The 21,151-nt window shown below is 40.8% G+C and overlaps 1 protein-coding gene across 1 annotated transcript in view; it reads left to right on the top strand.

The window, feature by feature from the left end:
- NYAP2 (neuronal tyrosine-phosphorylated phosphoinositide-3-kinase adaptor 2) overlaps window positions 1–21,151 on the top strand; it is a 307,287-nt gene that overhangs the window by 181,361 nt on the left and 104,775 nt on the right. Inside the window, exon 3 of the mRNA XM_070379977.1 lies at window positions 7,054–8,145. Coding sequence (XP_070236078.1) covers window positions 7,054–8,145 — 1,092 coding nt within the window. The remainder of the gene's footprint in view (window positions 1–7,053; window positions 8,146–21,151) is intronic.

The raw sequence follows: 21,151 nt of genomic DNA, 5'->3' as shown, positions 1-21,151 counted from the left end.
GTGTGGTTATTCATTACTCTTTCTTTAATAAGGAAAAAATATTTCAGGATAGTTTGACAAGGGACATGGTGAATTTCCAAAATTAACTGTGAAAGACAGATCATTTGGGCATGACTGAAAGCCATACATAATCTTTGTGCACAGATATTTCACTTCAAAAATGTCACTTTCTGCTTATTCAATGCTACTGTCATTATACTATTTTAAGCATAAAGTTGTGTTCTGGAGCTGAACAGGGATCACTGCTTCTATCTTTGGTCTTATTAGAAATAATTTACAGTTCATTCAAGTGCAGTAAAAGTCACCTTTTTATTATGGTGGAATTAGGTTAAATGTTGAAATCTGCAATGCAAATTTTATTATCATTTATTAGTAGAATTTCATCATCTATGTATATAGAACAAAACTATTTTTAACACCTTCTAAAGAAATAATTTTTAAAACATGAATTTTTAGTTAATTTTTAGTTCTCTAGAGTGATGTTAAACTAGAATGAATCATGGGACAATGTTGCTAAAAATTTCAGTCTTTTCCTTCTTTTGGTAAGCAAACAAACAAAGCATATATGACAGCTGAAACAAAATTTCATTGCTCAATGAATTATTTACTCAGTACTTGGAATAAGGTGAAACCAGATGATAAGTTGCAAATGCAGAGAAAAATCAGTTCATTAGAGATGAAATCATTCCCTCTTCTGACTTTTCAGAGAGAACCATAAGGTTGCAAGGGGGATGTGTAATGGGAACCAGACATTGCCTGGAATAAAATTCTCCTGATATTGAAGCAATGAATCTGTTTGTTCATCCTGATTGGCTGTAATTTACTTATTGCTTTACTCACTAAATAATCCTCAATACTCTCATCTTGATTTGAATCAAACAAAGGAAGAGAAGCAGGAAATAAAGTGGGTTTGAATTATATGAATCTGCTTGCCTTAGGCTCTTTTCACTATACATGGAAAGGGGGAGGGAAGAAGCTTGTCCAAACAATGAAGGATTCTCTAGACAAGGATGGCTGGAGAATTGCTTTCGGTGATGGGAAGGAGGACACACACAACCCAGTGGAGGAGCAGAGAGTCTATATACCACAGGAAGCAACAACAGAAATCAAAGAATATCTAGAAAGTGGGTTTCATTAAATAGCATGACATGTGCCTTGGCATAAATCAGAGGTTGGATTATCAGATAGAGAAGAACCAGAATAACAAGCAGTGGGCGGGGAAGGATGCTCCTTGGTGGGTACCTTAGATCAACATCTCTGTATTCAGCATTAATATGCTCTCTAATGTGGCTTCAGTGGTTGAGGAGTATCGGGGAAGGGAAGGTACAAATTACATCCAAAAGAATTCTCCAGGCAAGAATACTGGAGTGGGTAGCCATATCCTTCTCCAGGGGATCTTCTGACCCAGGTATTGAGCCCGGGTCTCCTGGATTGCAGGCAGATTGGTAAATAATACCAACTGATCTATGAGGGAAGCCCAAAAGACTGGGAAAGAGCTATATTAATTCTTAAAGTAACAAAGCTTGTTAAAGTATTACAATGCCAGAAGATGAAAGAGTGGGTGCTTGAGTGTTAACATTATAGGGTGTTTCATTCAATCAATCAATTCAGTTGCTCAGTCGTCTACGACTCTTTGCGACCCCATGAACTGCAGCACGTCAGGCCTCCCTGTCCATCACCAACACGGGGAGTCCACCCAAATCCATGTCCATTGAATCGGTGATGCCATCCAACCATCTCATCCTCTGTCGTCTCCTTCTCCTCCTGCCCTCAATCTTTCCTAGCATCAGGGTCTTTTCAAATGACTCAGCTCTTCACACCAGGTGGTCAAAGTATTGGAGTTTCAGCTTCAACATCAGTCCTTGCAATGAATACCCAGGACTGATCTCCTTTAGGATAGACTGGTTGGATCTCCTTGCAGTCCAAGGGACTCTCAAGAGTCTTCTCCAACACCACAGTTCAAAAGCATCAATTCTTCGGCACTCAGCTTTCTTTATAGTCCAACTCTCACATCCATACATGACCACTGGAAAAACCATAGCCTTGACTAGATGGACCTTTGTTGACAAAGTAATGTCTCTGCTTTTGAATATTCTGTCTAGGTTGGTCATAACATTCCTTCCAAGGAGTAAGAGTCTTTTAATTTCCTGGCTTCAATCACCATCTGCAGTGATTTTGGAGCCTAGAAAAATTAAGTCTGACACTGTTTCCACTGTTTCCCCATCTATTTCCCATGAAGTGATGGGACCAGATGCCATGACTTTAGTTTTCTGAATGTTGAGCTGTAAGCCAACTTTTTCACTCTCCTTTTTCACTTTCATCAAGAGGCTTTTTAGTTCTTCTTCACTTTTTGCCATAAGGGTGGTGTCATCTGCGTATCTGAGGTTATTGATATTTCTCCCGGCAATCTTGATTCTAGTTTGTGCTTCTTCCAGCCCAGCGTGTCTCATGATGTACTCTGCATACAAGTTAAATAAGCAGGGTGACAATATACAGCCTTGACGGACTCCTTTTCCTATTTGGAACCAGTCTGTTGTTCCATGTCCAGTTCTAACTGTTGCTTCCTGACCTGCATACAGCTTTCTCCAGAGGCAGGTCAGGTGGTCTGGTATTCCCATCTCTTTCAGAATTTTCCACAGTTTATTGTGATCCACACAGTCAGAGGCTTTGGCATAGTCAATAAAGCAGAAATAGATGGTTTTCTGGAACTCTCTTGCTTTTTCCATGATCCAGCAGATGTTGGCAATTTGATCCTGGTTCCTCTGCCTTTTCTAAAATCAGCTTGAACATCAGGAAGTTCATGGTTCATGTATTGCTGAAGCCTGGCTTGGAGAATTTTAAGCATCACTTTACTAGTGTGTGAGATGAGTGCAACTGTGCGGTAGTTTGAGCATTCTTTGGCATTGCCTTTCTTTGGGATTGGAATGAAAACTGACCTTTTCCAGTCCTGTGGCCACTGCAGAGTTTTCCAAATTTGCTCGTGCATTGAGTGCAACATTTTCACAGCATTATCTTTTAGGATTTGAAATAGCTCAACCTGAATTCCATTACTTCCACTAGCTTTGTTCATAGTGATGCTTCCTAAGGCCCACTTGACTTCACATTCCAGGATGTCTGGCTCTAGGAGAATGATCATACCATTGTGACTATCTGGGTCATGAAGATCTTTTTTGTACAGTTCTTTTGTGTATTCTTGCCACCTCTCTTAATATCTTCTGCTTCTGCTAGGTCGCTACCATTTCTGTCCTTTATCAAGCCCATCTTTGCATGAAATGTTCCCTTGGTATCTCTAATTTTCTTGAAGAGGTCTCTAGTCTTTTCCATTCTATTTTTTCCCTCTATTTCTTTGCATTGATCACTGAGGAAGGCTTTCTTATCTCTCCTTGCTATTCTTTGGAACTCTGCATTCAAATGTGTATCTTTCCTTTTCTCCTTTGATTTTCGCTTCCCTTCTCTTCACAGCTATTTGTAAGGCCTCCCCAGACAGCCATTTTGCTTTTTTTGCATTTCTTTTTCTTGGGATGGTCTTGTTTCCTGTCTTCTGTACAATGTCACGAACCTCCATCCATAGTTCATCAGGCACTCTGTCTATCAGATCTAGTTTTAATTAGTATTCTGTGTTCTAAGTCATCTCAAGCTGACATAACAAAATTCCACAGACTAGGTGGCTTAAACAGCAGATATTTATTTTCTCATAGTTCTTGAGGGCAGAAGTCCAAGATCAAGGTATTAACATAGTTTCTGCTGAGAATACTTTTCCTGCCTAGCAGATGGCAATCTTTTCACTATGTCCTCACATGGTGAAGAGAATGAGACAATGAAAATGCTTTCTGGTGATGCTTCTTATAAGGTCACTAATCTCTTCCATCAGTAGTACCCAGCCCTCATGACTTCATGACCTAATTATCACTCAAAGGATCTCCCTCCAATAACATCACATTGGACGTTAGGACTTCAAGAAAATAATTTGCCAGGGACACAGTTCAGTCCATAGCAACTGTCAATTTTGATTACCTTAGATTCATCACAAGAGTCACATATGTAATTCCCCTTGTCAGATAATATGTGTACTTGGTTTGGTATTAAAGTTGTCCTCACAGTACAAATAAATTATCTAAATTCCTTCGTAATGAACTTTTTTAGTCGCTAAGTCATGTCTGACTCTCTTGTGACCCCATGAAGTGCAGTCCTCCAGGCTCCTCTGTCCATGGGATTTCCCAGGCAAGAATACTGGAGTGAGTTGCCATTGCCTTCTCCAGGGCATCTTTTGACCCAGGAATCAAACCCACATTTCCTGCACTGGTATGTGGATCATTTATCACTGAGCCACCTGGGAAGCCCTCAAAATGAACAGTTATCTTAATTCTAACTATGTTGTGTTATAGAATAGAATCCTTTTCTTTCTTCCATTATTTCATAGACATGGTGGGTCTTTATTTTATTTCATTTTTTTTCTGTTTATTTTGGCAAACAAAACTAGTGTCATTTGCTTATATTTTGAGTGCAACCCAAGCGTTGGTCTTGCCTGTTCCAAAGGCCACATTCTAATCTATGTGGGAAGAGGGATGCTGGTTCCAGGGAAGAGGCTGATGCTTCTACTTCCCTGAATATCATGTCACTTTCAGCTCTACCCTGACCTCTATGTTCCTGGGAATCCTGGGCTGCAGTCTTCCCTCAATGCAGTGTTTCTACCTAGGTTTGGGCTCAGTAGATGCTTGTGTTCTGCTTGTCCTGTTAATTCTCTCCACACAACTACCGAAGTCTATGTTGGTATTATAATTTAGAGGAAGGTCAAAGAAGAAAAAAAACCCAGCAGTGAGTTATAATTTAGGAAACAGAATAACGAAAGTCTTATTCTAAGTATGATAATTCTTAAATTATGAAGTTATCCATCTCATGGATACACATTCTTTCCTAACTTTAGATTAACCCTCAATTTACAGAATGATTTGCCACTTCCCACGCCATTCAATCCCTGTAACTCAATACTCAGTGGCAAGTATTCCTAGAGGGTGAGTTATGCAGTCTAGGATGACAAGCTGAGGTGGAAGATGGCAAGAAACAAGCTACAGAAGAATAGTCTGGGTGGACTTTTAAGTCTTGGCTCTTTCAAAGTCCCTTCCAATTCAAAGTCAATCTTATTCATTAATTTATGGTTTTACTTTATTTGGGCCCAGATTTTTGTATATAATTTGATGATTTATTTAAACCATATAAAGTGAGCATGCATGGTAGATTTCAAAGCCAATAAAAATGTATTACCAGTAGGAGATACAGAGAGGAACTATTAGTCACTTTGGGTCCTGCCTAAAGAATCTTCTGGGTCGTTGTCATCCCATTATGTCCCTAGATTTTTCTTATTTGACATGAAAAGGCTCTACTGCTGTATCACCCCCCCTGGAAACGGCATCTAGTTTTTTCCTACTGTAAGTTAAAGGAAAAGTCTACGTAATATTAAGAAACTTCCCTTCAACAAGCTGTTTGATTGTAGTGAGTGAAAAAAATCATCATGGGAACAATGGAGCAGAATATTTGAAAGCAGGAATGACCTAGAAAAGAAGTGAGCAATATAGCCACTGCTAGAGTATGTGATGGGTTCTCTTTCTCAGAAGGTATGATTGATGTTTAGGGAAGCCACCTAAATAAACTTTAAGCACTTGGTTCTCCTATAGTAAGTTTTAGAAGACTTTCTGTATCACAGGTTATACTAATTGAAAAACAAAACTAAGGAAATTTGGGGTATTTCCTGCTTTGTGCCTTGAGACCTCCTCTCCCTTCAAGCTGCAAATTGTAGAGAAGTCTGCTCTTTTCTCATAGGTTTATACCTATAAACTACACTGTCAACTTACATTGTATGCTATCACTTACCACAATGAACTACATTCTGCCACATTGGATAAAAATGATAATCATTATAATTATGTATCAGCACAATGCAATAATGAGATAATAACAAGACTCCAGCACCTTCCCTGCATGCTAAACAATTGTTTGCAGTCACAGACACGTTGCCTGTTTGGCCCTCCTGGATGGAGTCAGAAGTTTATGCTCCATTCCAAGGAGGACTTCCAGCAGGCTGTGGAATATACTTGTATGCACATCTATTGTGAGTTTCCAGAAGTTATTCTTGAAGCTTGCACATCATTCTCTGGATTATTCTCTTGTAAAACTCTCTAGGGGCTTCTGATGTGTCAGGGCAATAAATTCATTCCAAGACAGCATTTAGGATAGCATGAGAGACCTTCTGAACAAAAACAGAATATACCATAATCAACACTACCTGGAGATTTGGAGATTAACTTGTCTAGCCTCATAAGATGTTCACATCAATTTCCCCTGATGTATCAGCCCCATCTGTATAAAAGTTATTTGTCTGAACCAAGACAGAGATTAAATCTAGCAGGCTGGAACATTTTTATCCCAAATGAAAACAAGATGTGATCATGTGTAATAGCCATATCATTAAAAGGGCACAGTCCCCATGGTGTTATTATAACCATTTGTTCTAACAGAAACTCTGTGTTTTTTTTTTTTTTTTCCCCTTAAGTTTCTTTGTTGCTTAATTGGTGGAGGTTGATTTTTATCAAATATGTGATTGTTTTTATCCAATTTGTGTCATCTAAAAGTTTCTATTTAGAAATTCTAAGACAGTGGTGAAGAGTTCTGGCCTAAATGCATTTATCAGTGTTGGATTATTAATATTAATTTGAAGATAAATATTACTACGGTTTTCACATCATGTTTTTCTAAATATTGAAATGTTTGATTTCTGTTGGAGTTTTAGTCTATGCCTCCATCTAGAAATGATTCAGGTTATCCCTTCCCTCATAAGTTTAGAGTAGTAAAGTGTTAGTGGCTCAGTGATGTCTGACTCTTTGTGACCACATGGACTGTAGCCCGCCAGGCTCCTCCATCCATGGGATTCTCCAGGCAAGAATACTGGAGTGGGTTGCCATTTCCTTCTCATTAGAGTAGGAAAGCCACCTGCAAGTCATATCTGAAAGTTTTACTATCGTACTCATCTGTTTTACTATTTTCTTCTTCTTCTTTTAGTGTCAACCAAGCCAAGACCCCACAGTGATGAATATTCAAAGAAGATTCCTCCTCCCAAACCAAAACGGAACCCGAACACTCAGCTCAGCACATCTTTTGATGAAACGTATATCAAAAAGCACGGACCCAGGAGGACCTCACTCCCGCGGGACTCCTCCCTCTGCCAAGTCAGCAGCCCCGCAGGGGACCCCGAGGAAGAGGAGCCCGTGTACATTGAGATGGTGGGGAACATTCTCAGAGACTTCCGGAAGGACGATGAGGACCAGAGTGAGGCCGTCTACGAAGAAATGAAATACCCCATTTTTGACGATCTAGGCCAAGACTCAAAATGTGACCTCGACCATCACAGCTGTTCTTCGCAGTGTGCTACTCCCACGGTGCCTGACCTGGACTTGGCCAAGTCCTCAGTGCCATGTACTCCAAAGGGTTTGCTCTGTGACATCCCCCCGCCCTTTCCCAACCTGCTGTCTCATAGACCCCCGCTGCTGGTGTTCCCCCCAGCCCCGGTGCAGTGCTCCCCCAACTCAGATGAGTCTCCGCTCACCCCGCTGGAGGTCACCAAGCTTCCTGTGTTGGAAAACGTGTCTTACATGAAACAGCAGGCCGGGGCCTCTCCATCCTCCTTGCCATCGCATGCCTCCGGCCACGCGAAACTGGAGAAAGACCAGGCTGGAGCCCTGGGGCCGGTTCCCACCGCCTCCGTGCTCTCCTCGTCCCCTCCCCCGCCCTCCACTCTGTACCGAACGCAGTCGCCGCACGGCTACCCCAAAAGTCACTCCGCTTCCCCATCGCCTGTCAGCATGGGCAGGTCCCTGACCCCGCTCAGCCTCAAAAGGCCCCCGCCCTACGACGCCGTGCATTCGGGCAGCCTCTCCAGGAGCTCGCCATCAGTGCCTCACTCCACCCCCAGACCGGTGTCAGACGGGAGCAAGATGGTCAACGCCGCGGTCAATACCTACGGCTCGGCTCCGAGCGGCTCCCGGTCCAGAACCCCCACGAGTCCTTTGGAAGAGTTAACCAGCCTCTTTACCTCGGGGCGCAGCCTGCTGAGGAAGTCGTCCAGCGGCCGCCGCTCTAAAGAACCTGCAGAGAGTAAGTGCACGGACGCTGTCCTTTGTGACTTGAGTGCAAGGAAGCCCTTGATGTACAGATAAGGCACGTGGTATGTGGGCTTGGCGGGGCTTCCCAGGTGGCTCAGCGGTAAAGAATCCGACTGCAAATGCAGGAGACTCGGGTTCGATCCCTCGGTCGGGAAGATCCCCTGGAGAAGGAAATGGCAACCCACTCCAGTATTCATGCCTGGGAAAGCCTGATGGGCTACAGTCCAGGGGGTCGCAGAGGACAGGACTTAGTGACACAGCAACAAAGTGAGCTTTGGTCCTTTTAGTTGAAAGCTCCAGATGCGTGATTTTATTTTCAGCATACCAAAGGAAATATTGCCTTCTTACAGGTCCTTATAAGTGAAAGACAAAGGCAGGGCCGTCTGAGTCAGAGAGATGAACATGCGGGTTTTGAGGATGGGGGAGGGGGTTGTGAGCCAAGAAATCAGGAAACTTCAAGAACATGGAAGAGTCCAGGGAACCCATTCTCTCCTAGACCTTCAGAAAGAATGGGAGCCCAGCCTACAGGCTTGAATTCAGTCATGTGAAACGCGTTTCAAACTTCTGTCTTCTAGAATTTCGAAGTAGTAAATTTGTGTCATTTTTTTTTAAGCTGCCAAAACAAAAAAGGAACTAGTGTGTTCTGAAAGAACTGAAAGTGACGGTCTGCACAATATAACATATTAAAAAGAGGAATCGGTTTTAAATTTAAAATGAAGGGTAAGATCTCAATTTAAGTGACCCCTGGAAGTCTAACAAAGAAAACATATTAGTATAAAAATTTTTAGGTACGTCTTGATTTGGCAGGAAATTATACATTCAAACATGGAATTGGTAAGTGTTAAAATGACCTTATATTAAAAACTGCTTGAGCAAATCTGTATTAGAAAGCCTTTACTGGAAAGAGAGCAATTTGAATAGAATTATTACTTTTTTAAAAAACAACAAATTATTCTCTCCGCATACTCCATGTTGCTACATCCTTACCTTCCTGCTAAACTAGACTAGGCTTGCTGTTTCCCTTTTAAAGCCCTTGGTAATTAGCATCTTATTCCTATGGTACTTTTCCTAGATCTATCAACACATAAATTACAGAAAGATTGTTAATGATAAATGGGTGGGGAACATGATATTTACCACTGAATTTCAAAGACTAGGGATTGTCTCTCTCTGAATGACTAACCCTTTTGTGAGATCCAAATCACTACGTAAAGATTTTGTAAAGTCAAAACAGATCCCAGTTTTCTCAATGTTCATTTCATCAAATTACACTGTTTTCCTTTATTTAAAAATGTCTTATGGCACCTAAGCTGAAACGTAATTATTTACATCTCAAATGATGCCATAGGATTCCTAAAGAATCCACCAGCCAACGTAGGAGACAAGACCCAAGAGACATAGTTACAATCTCTGGATCGGGAAGATCCCCTGGAGTAGGAAATGGCAACCCAATCCACTGTTCTCACCTGGAAGATTCCTTGGATAGAGGAGTCTGGCAGGCTACAGTTCCTGGGGTCAGGACTGAGTGACTGAGCACACAGGCATTCATGCAGTTACACTTAGAAATTCTTTAAAGGAAAAGAACTCTTTAGCATGTCTGATGAAGATGGTGATGAAATTCCATAGATAATTAATATTCATTAGTGGTTATAAGCAACTTATCTTTTTCCTCTTTAATCAGAAAGACTGATGGAAACATTAACTTCTTACTACCAGACACATTCACAATTGAGCGTTGTTTCCGCTTTGGCCCAGCCTCTTCATTCTTTCTGGAGCTATTTCTCTGCTCTTCCCAGTAACATTCTGGACACCTGCTGACCTGTGAGGCTCATCTTCTGGCGTCTTGTCTTTTTGTCATGTCTTCAACTCCGGATAATTGAGTTGGTTTAAACATAGATCTAGTAAGCTTTTTGGAAAAAGGTGGAAAAAAATTATGGAGAAGATTTTACTCTCAAAGTACATACTGGTTAGTATGAAATTAGTAGAAGTTTAATCCTAGAATTGGTGAAATTAGCCGGTGTTCCCCCTACCTACCAATTTCTTTGGACGTTTCTTAACAGCTCCAGCTGGCAGTTATACCAATTAGCTAGAAAAAGTATATGTAAAAAAAGTGATTAACTAATGAAGTTATTTCAAGAAAAATCCATCTGTTAGAATCAGACTATGTGCTATATGTCACAGACTTTCCTATTCAACTCCAAAACGAGCTTTGTGTGCGTCTAAAACCAAGCTTGTACATGGAAAAGTGATCTAGGCTCTTTATAGCTTTTTAGAGATCTGAGGATGAAATTCCTTTCCATATGTTATTAACTGTGCATCAGCTCTTCAGAGAAAGGTCATGCCCTGAGTTATATCAATTCCAATGTTTTACTTTATCATACGGAAGGGAGGAAAAATGCACACAGAATTTCTAATGAGTAATCCAATGCCATTTTTTTCTTTTTTTGACTCAGGAAGAAAATAGAAAAACACTGTCTGATTTTAACACAATCACAGGGGCTCTCAGAATCATCCTGTAATTCAAAATAGAGATCCAAAAGTGTTGATAGCTGAGAGTTTACCTACAGTTACTGCTGCCCTCAGTGATACAACTATCCGCTTCCCTCTTGACAGATAGGATTTGTAAACACTTGCCCATAACACGGGGACAGGATAAATGATATGAAGTAGTATACCATTCATGACCCCTGAGTCACATTCTTTTTTTTTTTTGCATTTCAGAAATAAAAGTAAGACTTGTATCTCTGTGCTCCATACCCCACTAAGTTTCACTGCTGCTGCTGCTGCTGCTAAGTTGCTTTAGTCGTGTCTGACTCTGTGCGACCCCAGAGACGGCAGCCCACCAGGCTCCCCCGTCCCTGGGATTCTCCAGGCAAGAACACTGGAGTGGGTTGCCATTGCCTTCTCCAATGCATGAAAGTGAAAAGTGAAAGTGAAGTCGCTTAGTCGTGTCCGACTCTTTGCGACCCCATGGACTGCAGCCCACCAGGCTCCTCCATCCATGGGATTTTCCAGGCAAGAGTACTGGAGTGGGGTGCCATTGCCTTCACTAGAAATGTTCATTTTGCTAATATTCTGATATTCAATTCAAAGCAAATATAATCTTTTGGCTTTAAAAAGCTATGTCAGATAAAATGTATCCCTTCAACTCTTATTTTTAATAATCTCTAAAAGATATACCTAATTTAATAATTTCATATCTTAGAGGCTTATAATAATTGATGGGGATTGGGAAATAGGAAAGAGTTAAAATAATACAGTAGTGTTAGACTATGAATCAATTTCATTTTGCTTCACAGTTTTCTAAATACAGCCTTCACATTAATTGAAGCATGTTTTTTTAGGAAGCATTTTTTTTAAACTCAGAAGTATGCTTTTCCTAGTTGATCTGGCATTATTTTGTTATTTAACTATGCATGAGCATAGTAATGATAAATTTATGTAAACTGGTTCTTATTAGTATTTTTAAAATTTGTGTAGTGCTATATGCTTAGTCGCTCTGTTGTGTCCAACTCTTTGTGACCCCAGGGACTGCAGACTGCCAGGCTCCTCTGTCTATGGGCATTCTCCAGGCAAGAATACTGGAGTGGATTTTCATGCCCTTCTCCAGGAGATCTTCCCAACCCAGGGATTTAACTCAGGTCTCCCACATTGCAGATGGATTCTTTACCATCTGAGCCACTATATGTCACCTGTATACTGATAAAGAAGATAGCAAACATGTTAGAAGTGATTAACTTGTATTTTATTATTCCACATTTCTTTGTCTATATGAGAAGTAGGTGAAGTATTGCATTGGCCAAAAAATTTGAATAAACTTTTGGTCAACCCAATACAAATATGCTTTGTGGTGAATTTTCTACTTATCATTTTTATCTTCCTTTTACACATTCTTTTTCTATATATCCTTTGATTGGAATCTAGAACACTTAGGTCATGAATAGGCTATTTTGTTTTAATAAATCAAAAGCCCTGAATCATAGAAACTATTAGCCAGAATCAAGTAAGAAAAAAAGAAAACTCTTTTATCCCCTCAAATAAATCCTTTAAAAATAAAGTTCAGCCTATATTTAATATAAGTGCATGAATGTATGTTCCTATGAAAATGTATGAGGCATAATGAAGGATATAATTAAATTTATGGTATACTTGAGGGACAAAATGCAATAGAAAAGTTAAAAGTGGAAAAGTGGAAAGAGAAACTTTAAAGAAAAAAATAGAAGCATGAAACAGCAAAGAGAAGCAATAAATTAAAAATACTGAGGCACCAAGAAGCATACACAAAAAATGCACACAGCAAGTCAAGTGGTCACATAAACAAATGTAAGTGCCAAGCAATGAAGCACATACAAGGTGCACAGAAAACCAGAGAAGAAACACTGAAACACAGTAGGGTCAACGAAAGATCAAAGAAAAAGAAAGATGCAAGCTCATTCTTCCGGTACTGTTGCATGAGTGCTAAGTTGCTTCAGTCGTGTTCAACTCTTTGTGACCTTACAGACCTTAGCCCACCAGGCTCCTCTGTCCATAGGATTCTCTAGGCAAGAATACTGGACTGGGTTGCCATGCCCTCCTCCAGGGAATCTTCCTGACACAGGCATTGAGCCCACGTCTCTTGTGTCTCCTGCATTCGCAAGCGGGTTCTTTACCACTGCCACCACCGGGGAAGCCTATGAAAGCGAAAGTCACTCAGTCATGTCCGACCCTTTGTGACCCTATGGACTGTACAGTCCATGGAATTCAGGCCAGAATACTGGAGTGGGTAGCCTTTCCCTTCTCCAGGCGATCTTCCCAACCCAAGGATTGCACCCAGGTCTCCAGCATTGCAAGTGGATTCTTTACCAGCTGAGCCATAAGGGAAGCCCAAGAATATTGGAGTGGGTAGCCTACCCTTCTCCAGTGGATCTTCCCGAGCCAGGAGTCAAACCAGGTAATCAATCCAATATCAATCAATTCATATATATATATATATATTTATTTATTTATTTATTTATTTTCCCACCCCTTTAATAAGACTCCTTTTAAGACTTTTGGATGTTATGTTACATATTTACAATTATAGATATACATATGTCCTTTGGGTCTGATGACACACAGTTGGAAATCAGATATAACTTTTGCCTTTCCACTCACTTTCTTAAACAACAACAACCCCACACCATCAAACAAGCAAAATAACCCCATGCCCTCCACCTCCCATACACATGCCTTTTTCATTGTTTAAGTAGATTGAGGTCAAGTGATTCCTAAAATATTAGGCATTGCAGGCAAAGCAGCTGATCCAATTGACTCTTACTTATTTAATTAAAACATAATTTTAAATTAGAAAAACAATGATTTTGGAAGGTTGTATGTGAATAGTACCCCATTTTAAAGAAAAAGGAAGGGTATATGAATGTCAGGGTGTTTATGATTCAGGGTCACTGTTGTGATCAGCACTGCATGTGTACTGTGTGCTAACACTTGAGACGTGTCCAGCAAGATGGCCTGAGCAAGGGAGGCCTCACGAAGGGGTGGCCATCATTGTCCCGTCATTTGTAGTAGCAGTGACAGTACTGATAGATTAACTGTGACACTGAGGTCTCCTCCAGCGGGACTATTTGAGGTTGTAGAGCTCACTAGTCCTCTATAGCTCTACTATTTAAATTCACTTAAATTCTTCTGTCTCTTGTGGTTCTCCTGCCTGCTCTGGCTTGCAGGTGGTTTTATTGATGGATCTGGCCTCTCCTCCCCTCCCCTTCTTCCCTCTTTTCCTTTTGTGCTTTTCCTCATTGTATTATCATATCATTAATCAGTTTTGGACCAAGAAACCAGATATCCAAACTTGTCTGTGGAGCCTCTCATCGAACTTAAGTGCTTGACCTGCAGTGTAGGGACTTTGTGACCTTCATTTTCAAAGGCCACATGAATCCATTTGCTTAGTCTTGGATGAAGTTCTCAGATTCATGTCTGAGATGGTCAGGGATGTCCACTTTCTGAGAACTCAGCTGTCCTGGGAAACATGAAACTAATGTTAACTTACACTTTTGTTTAGCCCATTGGAAATATTGTTTCCTAGTAAAATCTGGCAAGCACACTAGCTAAGGACTTTATTTTTCCCTCCTGTTAATTCCTGTGAAAGTAGAGACTGACAAAAAGTGGGTTGGACAGAGAAGCTGAGGGGAAGGGTGGGGAAGAGAACCCAAGAGCCTGAATCTCGCATTTACTGTGGGGAATGAGCCTTCAGCCTGTTACTGCCCACTGCCCAGCATGCTGACTATGAGTAGAACTTCCATTTGCATGGTGACTAGAAGCTACCTGGCCAGTGTTGAAGGGTAAAACCTGGAACCTTCTGGAACATACAAATCCTCCAAAGGCATTTAGGAGTGGTAAAGAACCCACTGGCCAATACAGGAAACATAAGGGAAGTGGGTTCAATCCCTGGATCAGGAAGAAGCCCCTGGAGGAGGGCATAGCAACCCAGTCTGTATTCTTGCCTGGAGAATCCCATGGACAGAGGAGCCTGGTGGGCTACAGTCCATGGGGTTGCAAAGAGTTGGACCCAGCTGAAGCGACTGAGCATGCATGCAGAACAGCTGAAGAGATATCTGAGGATATATCAAGGAGAATTCCAGAAGGTATGGCAAGATCAGAGCCTATAGGTTCTGCTAAACTTCTTAATCTAAACTTTACAATCATTGTCAGGTTCTTTTCCTGCTGTTTATTGATTGCCCTCCTGCTCAGAGTCCCACACTGTGGCCTCAAACTGGTTTCTACCTTAGCAAGACTCCTTCCAGTAGCTCAGAAGGAAAATTGAGCCCTCCTCTGGGTTATGATGATGTCCTCAGGCCAGGACTGTGGAGACGTGCTCCCAGGAATATCCTTAGCTCGTTCAAAGTACAGTGGGCAAAGGACCTCGTGCATTATTTTCACCTGCCTGTTACTAAAAATACAGATTCCTGGGCTTTATCATAAATAGACCTGTTCAATGAAAAATTCTGGAGCTTGGGCCTGTGATCTTGACTTTTTGGTAATCCTCAGTAATGTTTATGGCTGTACATGTGTGGTAAGTCGCTTCAGTCATGTCTAACTATTTGCAACCTCATAGACTCTAGCCCTCCAGGCTCCTCTGTCCATGGGAGGAGGAGCCCATGGACAGCCCAAGACAGCCCTTGTCTCTCTCTCCAGACGAGAATACTGGAATGGGTTGTGATTCCCTTCTCTGGGAATATTTATGGCTAATATCCAACAATAACTCAGGGGTATATGGCTAAATATTATCAACACTATTTACTTGTGTCCAAGAGAAACCTGTAATACATCAATACTTTGAGTTTGCTTTCTAATAAACACAGGAGGGGAAAAGGAAAGGAGGGAGGGAGGAGTAAAACTGAGATAACATGAAATGAGTGAATATTGTTTTTCTTTCCTTAAGTGAGTTACTGATTAGTTGACAGCTTGCCAAAAAAGACAGTCAGGGTCATTTGATTGAACCAGCAGGGAAAACAATTTCACTACTTCCAGTTTCTTCTGGAGACCTTGAGAGTTTAACAGCGTATCAGGCAGTGCACGATGTGTGAAAAACATCCATTCTTGTTCTTAAAACCTTCTTGCATGCCAGGTATGTGTCATTTCTTCTTTTTTTAAAAATTTTTATTGCAGTATAGTTGCTTTACAATGTTGTGTTAATTTCTGTGTACAGCAAAGTGAATAAGCGGTATGTATACATACATTCCCTCTTTTTAAGATTTCCTTTGCATTTAAGTCACCATAGAGCATTGAGTAGAGTTCCCTGTGCTATACGGCATGTTTTCATTAGATATCTATTTTATCATAGTGTATATATATCAATCCCAATCTCTCAATTTACCCCATCCCTTTCTTCCCCTTCCTGGTATCCATAAGTTTGTTCTCTACATCTGTATCTCTATTTCTGCTTTGCAAATAAGTTCATCTGTATGTGTCATTTCCTTCCTCCGAATTTCTTGACTCTTAAATTTGAGAACCACTGTTAAGAACTGCTTCAGGAAGGAGTTGTTTCTGTTGGTTATACAGTCAGGAGAATTTGAGACTCAGGCCAACAGCAGTCTTCACCCCAGAGGTCTGTTTAGATGGGTCTAGACCATTCAAGGGGGAGAGCTAGACAGAGCAGAATGGTACCCACAGATGGAGCCATGATACACAACAAGGGTGTGCTATCTAGGGAGGCTCCCCAGGCCACAATCCAGCCAATGTAGGAGAGCAGAACAGGAGAATGGGGGTCTTCCTTCTGGGGCACTGGAGGGGATGAGGAAAGCAAGGAGGAGGTCTAACGGTCATAACTGGGCCAAGCATCTCAGTAGTTAGAGCTAACAATATTAATGGGGAAATGAGGTGATGAGCTTCTTGGGAAATGTTTCTGCCTCAAACAGGTTTGCCTCAGAAATGATTTCAACATGAACTAAGTACGATGGAATTCATCCGAGAAGTAGTGTTGAGGACTCAGGGAAAGAATGCAGCCCTAATCTTGTCCTTCAGAATGCTTCCGAAACAAGAGTAGGATGGACTTGCTTTTATGCCACTGCCTCTGTGCCATACAGAGTCCTAAGCCTCTTACTTGTATTCCACCTTCACTGCAGTACTAGGAGGTAGGTGATATTAACACTGCCATTTTAAAGACAGGAGAAACTGAGGCATAGCTTACCCAGAGTCATGTAGGGAGTAAATCTAAGGCTTGAATCCAGATTATTTGGCTTCAGAGTTTTTGGTCTTAATGATACTTTATCTATACTTGTCAGTCTCCCCAATTACTTTCCCATCCAATTTCCTTAAAATACACCAGTTACCATCAAAAACTCTAATGTCTCATACTGCTGTTGCTCCCAGAGTTATCTGCTGGATAAGATAAAGCTGGATCTATACCTAAATGACATGGACCACTTCATATTTGTCATCAGCTTAGGAAGGGAGAGGAAAACCTTTTCAGGACCCTCCAAAATTCACTTTGGATCATCCTAGTCACTCTGATGGAGAAGGTAATGGCACCCCACTATAGTACTCTTGCCTGGAAAATCCCATGGATGGAAGAGCCTGGAGGGCTGCAGTCCATGGAGTCGCTAAGAGTCAGACACGACTGAGCGACTTCACTTTCACTTTTCACTTTCATGCATTGAAGAAGGAAATGGAAACCCACTCCAGTGTTCTTGCCTGGAGAATCCCAGGGATGGGGGAGCCTGGTGGGCTGCTGTCTCTGGGGTCACACAGAGTCGGACATGACTGAAGCAACTTAGCAGCAGCAGCAGTCACTCTGAAGGGATTTTCTGGACCCCAGGCCTCTGAGCTGTCACTGAAGGACTGTGGTCTGCCCAGTGGGCCTCACAGTCACCTAAATGGCCTGGCAGAGAGACCATGAGCACTCATCTCAATGCCTTTAAGCATAACTTAGGGATGCTTGGGCTTGTTTCTTTGGGCTGAGAGGTTTATAGTACTGAGCTACCAACTAGATGATTCATCTTCCAGAAATATAGGGCTTTTGCCCACACTTCCTTGCATCTTGTCCATAACTAAGCAGTATCTTGGTGGCTCAAGGCTGCCCCAAGAGGAAAAAAAACACTCCATGGATTAAAAAAAAAATCAGCCAATGCCCAAAGGCAATGAGAGCCTTAGCATCACTCACCTAGAAAATGATCTAGTGAAACAAACAAACAAAATCTCCTAAAGAGGCCCTTGTAAAATGCTTCTTGGCTTGACTTCTTTTCTCTTCAGATTTACGTTAATGTGTACTTGGCAGAATCAGACACCAATCTTTAAACACACACACACACACACACATGCAGTTCTTCAAGAACACACTGGCCTATTTAATTATTATTTTTTTTAAAGTTAAACAATTTTTTTCAAGATGATGAGGTTAAATAATATATAAGTAAAATCCCTTGATTTTGAAAATGCATGTGACTCCTTGGCTAATGGGACCATGACACTACCTGTTTTCCTCATTCAGTTTCTCTTAGGATTGCAACATAGAATCACTGAAGAAGACATAATTTCATAAATAATTGCTCACCTTTCTGGGAGTAGACTGCAGCTGTCTTTGATTGATGCAGGCAGACATGTTTATTCCCCATGTTTATGTTCTCTGGCTGCTGAATCTTTAAGTGCAATTTCTTGTCAGCAATTTAATCAGCAATTCTCTCCATTAAGAAGAACCCTCCCTGCTTTAGGCTTAAAAAATGCAGAAACATTTTCAATTCAGACATAAAGCTAATCTAGTCTATTTTTTTTAAGCCAGGATTTCCTTAGTTTGTATTCAGTATACTAGGACTGATTTCCTTTTCTTCTGTTGAATTATCTCAAACAGAAAATTCAGTTTCTGATTTGTATTTGATATCATGTGTTTTCAACAGTTTGACATCTACGAGAAATTAAATGGTAGGTAAAAGTAGAGTGAATATTCATTGGAAGGACTGTTGCTGAAGCACCAATAGTTTGGCCACCTGATGTGAAGAGCTTGGAAAAGACCCTGATATTGGGAAAGATTGAGGGCAAAAGGAGAAGTAGGCAACAAATGGTTCGATAGCATCACCAACTCAATGGACGTGAATTCAGGCAAACTCTAGGAGATAATGGACAGAGGAGCTGTAGCCCATGCTGCAGCCCATGGGGTCACAAAGAGTCAGACATGACTTAGCAACTAAACAACATCAACAATAAAGGGTTTCTTATCAGTCACATAGTTCCTCACATGTGTTCTACATTTTCATATGATCTAGAAGGCTTGGCAGGGCCTGGACATCATAAGAGATGGTTTTCTTCTTGGCTGAACCATTTAAGACGCTTTGACAACTTTGAATCAATCAGTTCATCTCTTAATGCCTTAGTTTTCTCACTTTTCAGATGAGACTATTAAGTGCTCAAACTGTGAATCTCTTTGGGCTCTGCTGTTTGATACATCTGTGGATTATTGAATGAGCTGTAGATCCCCAAACAAATGACCACTTCCTGCCTCTGAAGCTTTCTTTCTGATGCTATTTTATCTTGCGGAAAGGATTCCTCCAGTAACTCCATAAAACAAAGTCTAATGGCACGGAGTCAGACACTACTGAAGTGACTTAGCAGCCGCAGCAGCAATGCTTGGATCATGGGTTGCATCTTCATTGACTTTTTCTTATGCTATTGTCTAGAAATAATCTCTCTTTCAATTCTTGGAGCATTCTATACATCTGTAATGGTATGTGTCTTATTCTGACCTATTGTAAAGTTGCTTTTTTTTCTGTTTTATTCCTCGTTAACACATATGGCTAGGGAGATCAAGGGCCATACCTTTTCATCACTTTGTTTCATGTAGCACTTGGCTCAATGCAATCTTTCCCAAAGTTGATACAGAATAAGTATTTATTGAACTTGTTGAAATAATAGGCATAGTGACTTGAGAGAGCTATTGAAGAAACAAAAGCCATAAGAGAAATGTTTGACCATTAAGTAAAAAAAAGAGAAAAAAATCAGATCCTATGACTTAGAAAATTCTACACTGAAATCAATATAGTCATTCAGCCAAAAAGGAACTATGCTAAATGCTAAATTCATTGCTTCTGCACTTAAATATCCTATTTAAAAGAATGCCCATTTCATTCTAGGCAGATTTATTAGGGGAAAGATATAAAGATTATAGCCATAAAGCATTTAAATGTGGGTCATTTTGTAGATGTCAGATCATCACCAGTTCCTGTACAAATGGATAGCTGAGAAAAATTGATCATGTCTCAACATTTGGAGATAGAGAGATGCATTTTTCATGAAGAAATAACAGAGACTAACATCTTAAAGGAGGAATTCGAATCTGCTTAACATTATGCATTATTGAACTCAAATAGTAAAGAGAATAAGAACACATTCAGCTAAGTCATTTTACCTCCTTGGTGAAAAAGCATTGCGTAAACCAAGGGAGTTATTATTATGGGACCACTGGTCTTAAATGAGTGTGTTTCCAGGTAAGAATTTGTTTAAATTATAAAATATTTGAAAAGCTTTTTTTTTTTTTAAATTTTCAGAAAGATCAATTTTCAGAATTCAATAAATGGATGGCAATTCTGAATTTAATGAAGTGTCTGTAGTGGTGCATGGTGTTTCTCGGCTGAAGCAAACTCATTATTGTTGTTAGTTGATGGGAGCTGGGTTAATTAAATGTTCCACTCCTGGTAGAATAACCAATCAACTGAAGAATCTGGGCTATTGCTATTCCCAAATGAAAGGAGTAAAAATGCCATAAAGAATCTAAGAGGGGAGGAGGGAGGATTAGTAACATGGATTTGGAAGCAGAATATCCTGTCTAGCCAGATACACCCCGAACATATGAACTGAAAGGAAAAAATTCAAATACAGAAGTCTGGAATAGTCTTGTAACAATTGAAGGCAGAAAGAATACTTTCCCCAGATTTTCTTCTGGTCAAATTTCAGTTACATTCAAAAATATATCATTTTTTAAAATGTTTTGCATCTGTGCCCTTGTTACAGATGGAACTGATATAATTAAATTGAGAAAGAAAAAGAATAGTAAAACTATAGAATCATAAAGTAAAGATTGTGGGTATCCGTGTATTGTCCAATCCTAGATCCACCCATGTCGCTGCTGCTGCTGCTAAGTCACTTCAGTCATGTCTGACTCTGTGTGACCCCATAGACGGCAGCCCACCAGGCTGCCCAGTCCCTGGGATTCTCCAGGCAAGAACACTGGAGTGTGTTGCCATTGCCTTCTCCAATGCAGGAAAGTGAAAAGTGAAAGTGAAGTTGCTCAGTCGTGTCCGATTCTTAGCGACCCCACGGACTGCAGCCCACCAGGCTCCTCTGTCCATGGGATTGTCCAGGCAAGAGGACTGGAGTGGGGTGCCATTGCCTTCTCCGACCCATGTTGCTATGGGTGGGTAATTCTAAAGTGGTCTCTGTTCCCGTGACACAAATAAGAAATCAATATTTCTAGGAACTTGGAAACTGGGAAAAGTTTTAGATGTTAGGACCCCCCAACAGAAGGATCAGAGCTGAAA

This window comes from Bos mutus, chromosome 2 (assembly GCF_027580195.1).
Source record: "Bos mutus isolate GX-2022 chromosome 2, NWIPB_WYAK_1.1, whole genome shotgun sequence".
NCBI classification, from domain to species: domain Eukaryota; kingdom Metazoa; phylum Chordata; class Mammalia; order Artiodactyla; family Bovidae; genus Bos; species Bos mutus.
Note: the sequence above shows the minus strand (reverse complement) of the source record. Positions and strands in the feature narration are given on the sequence as shown.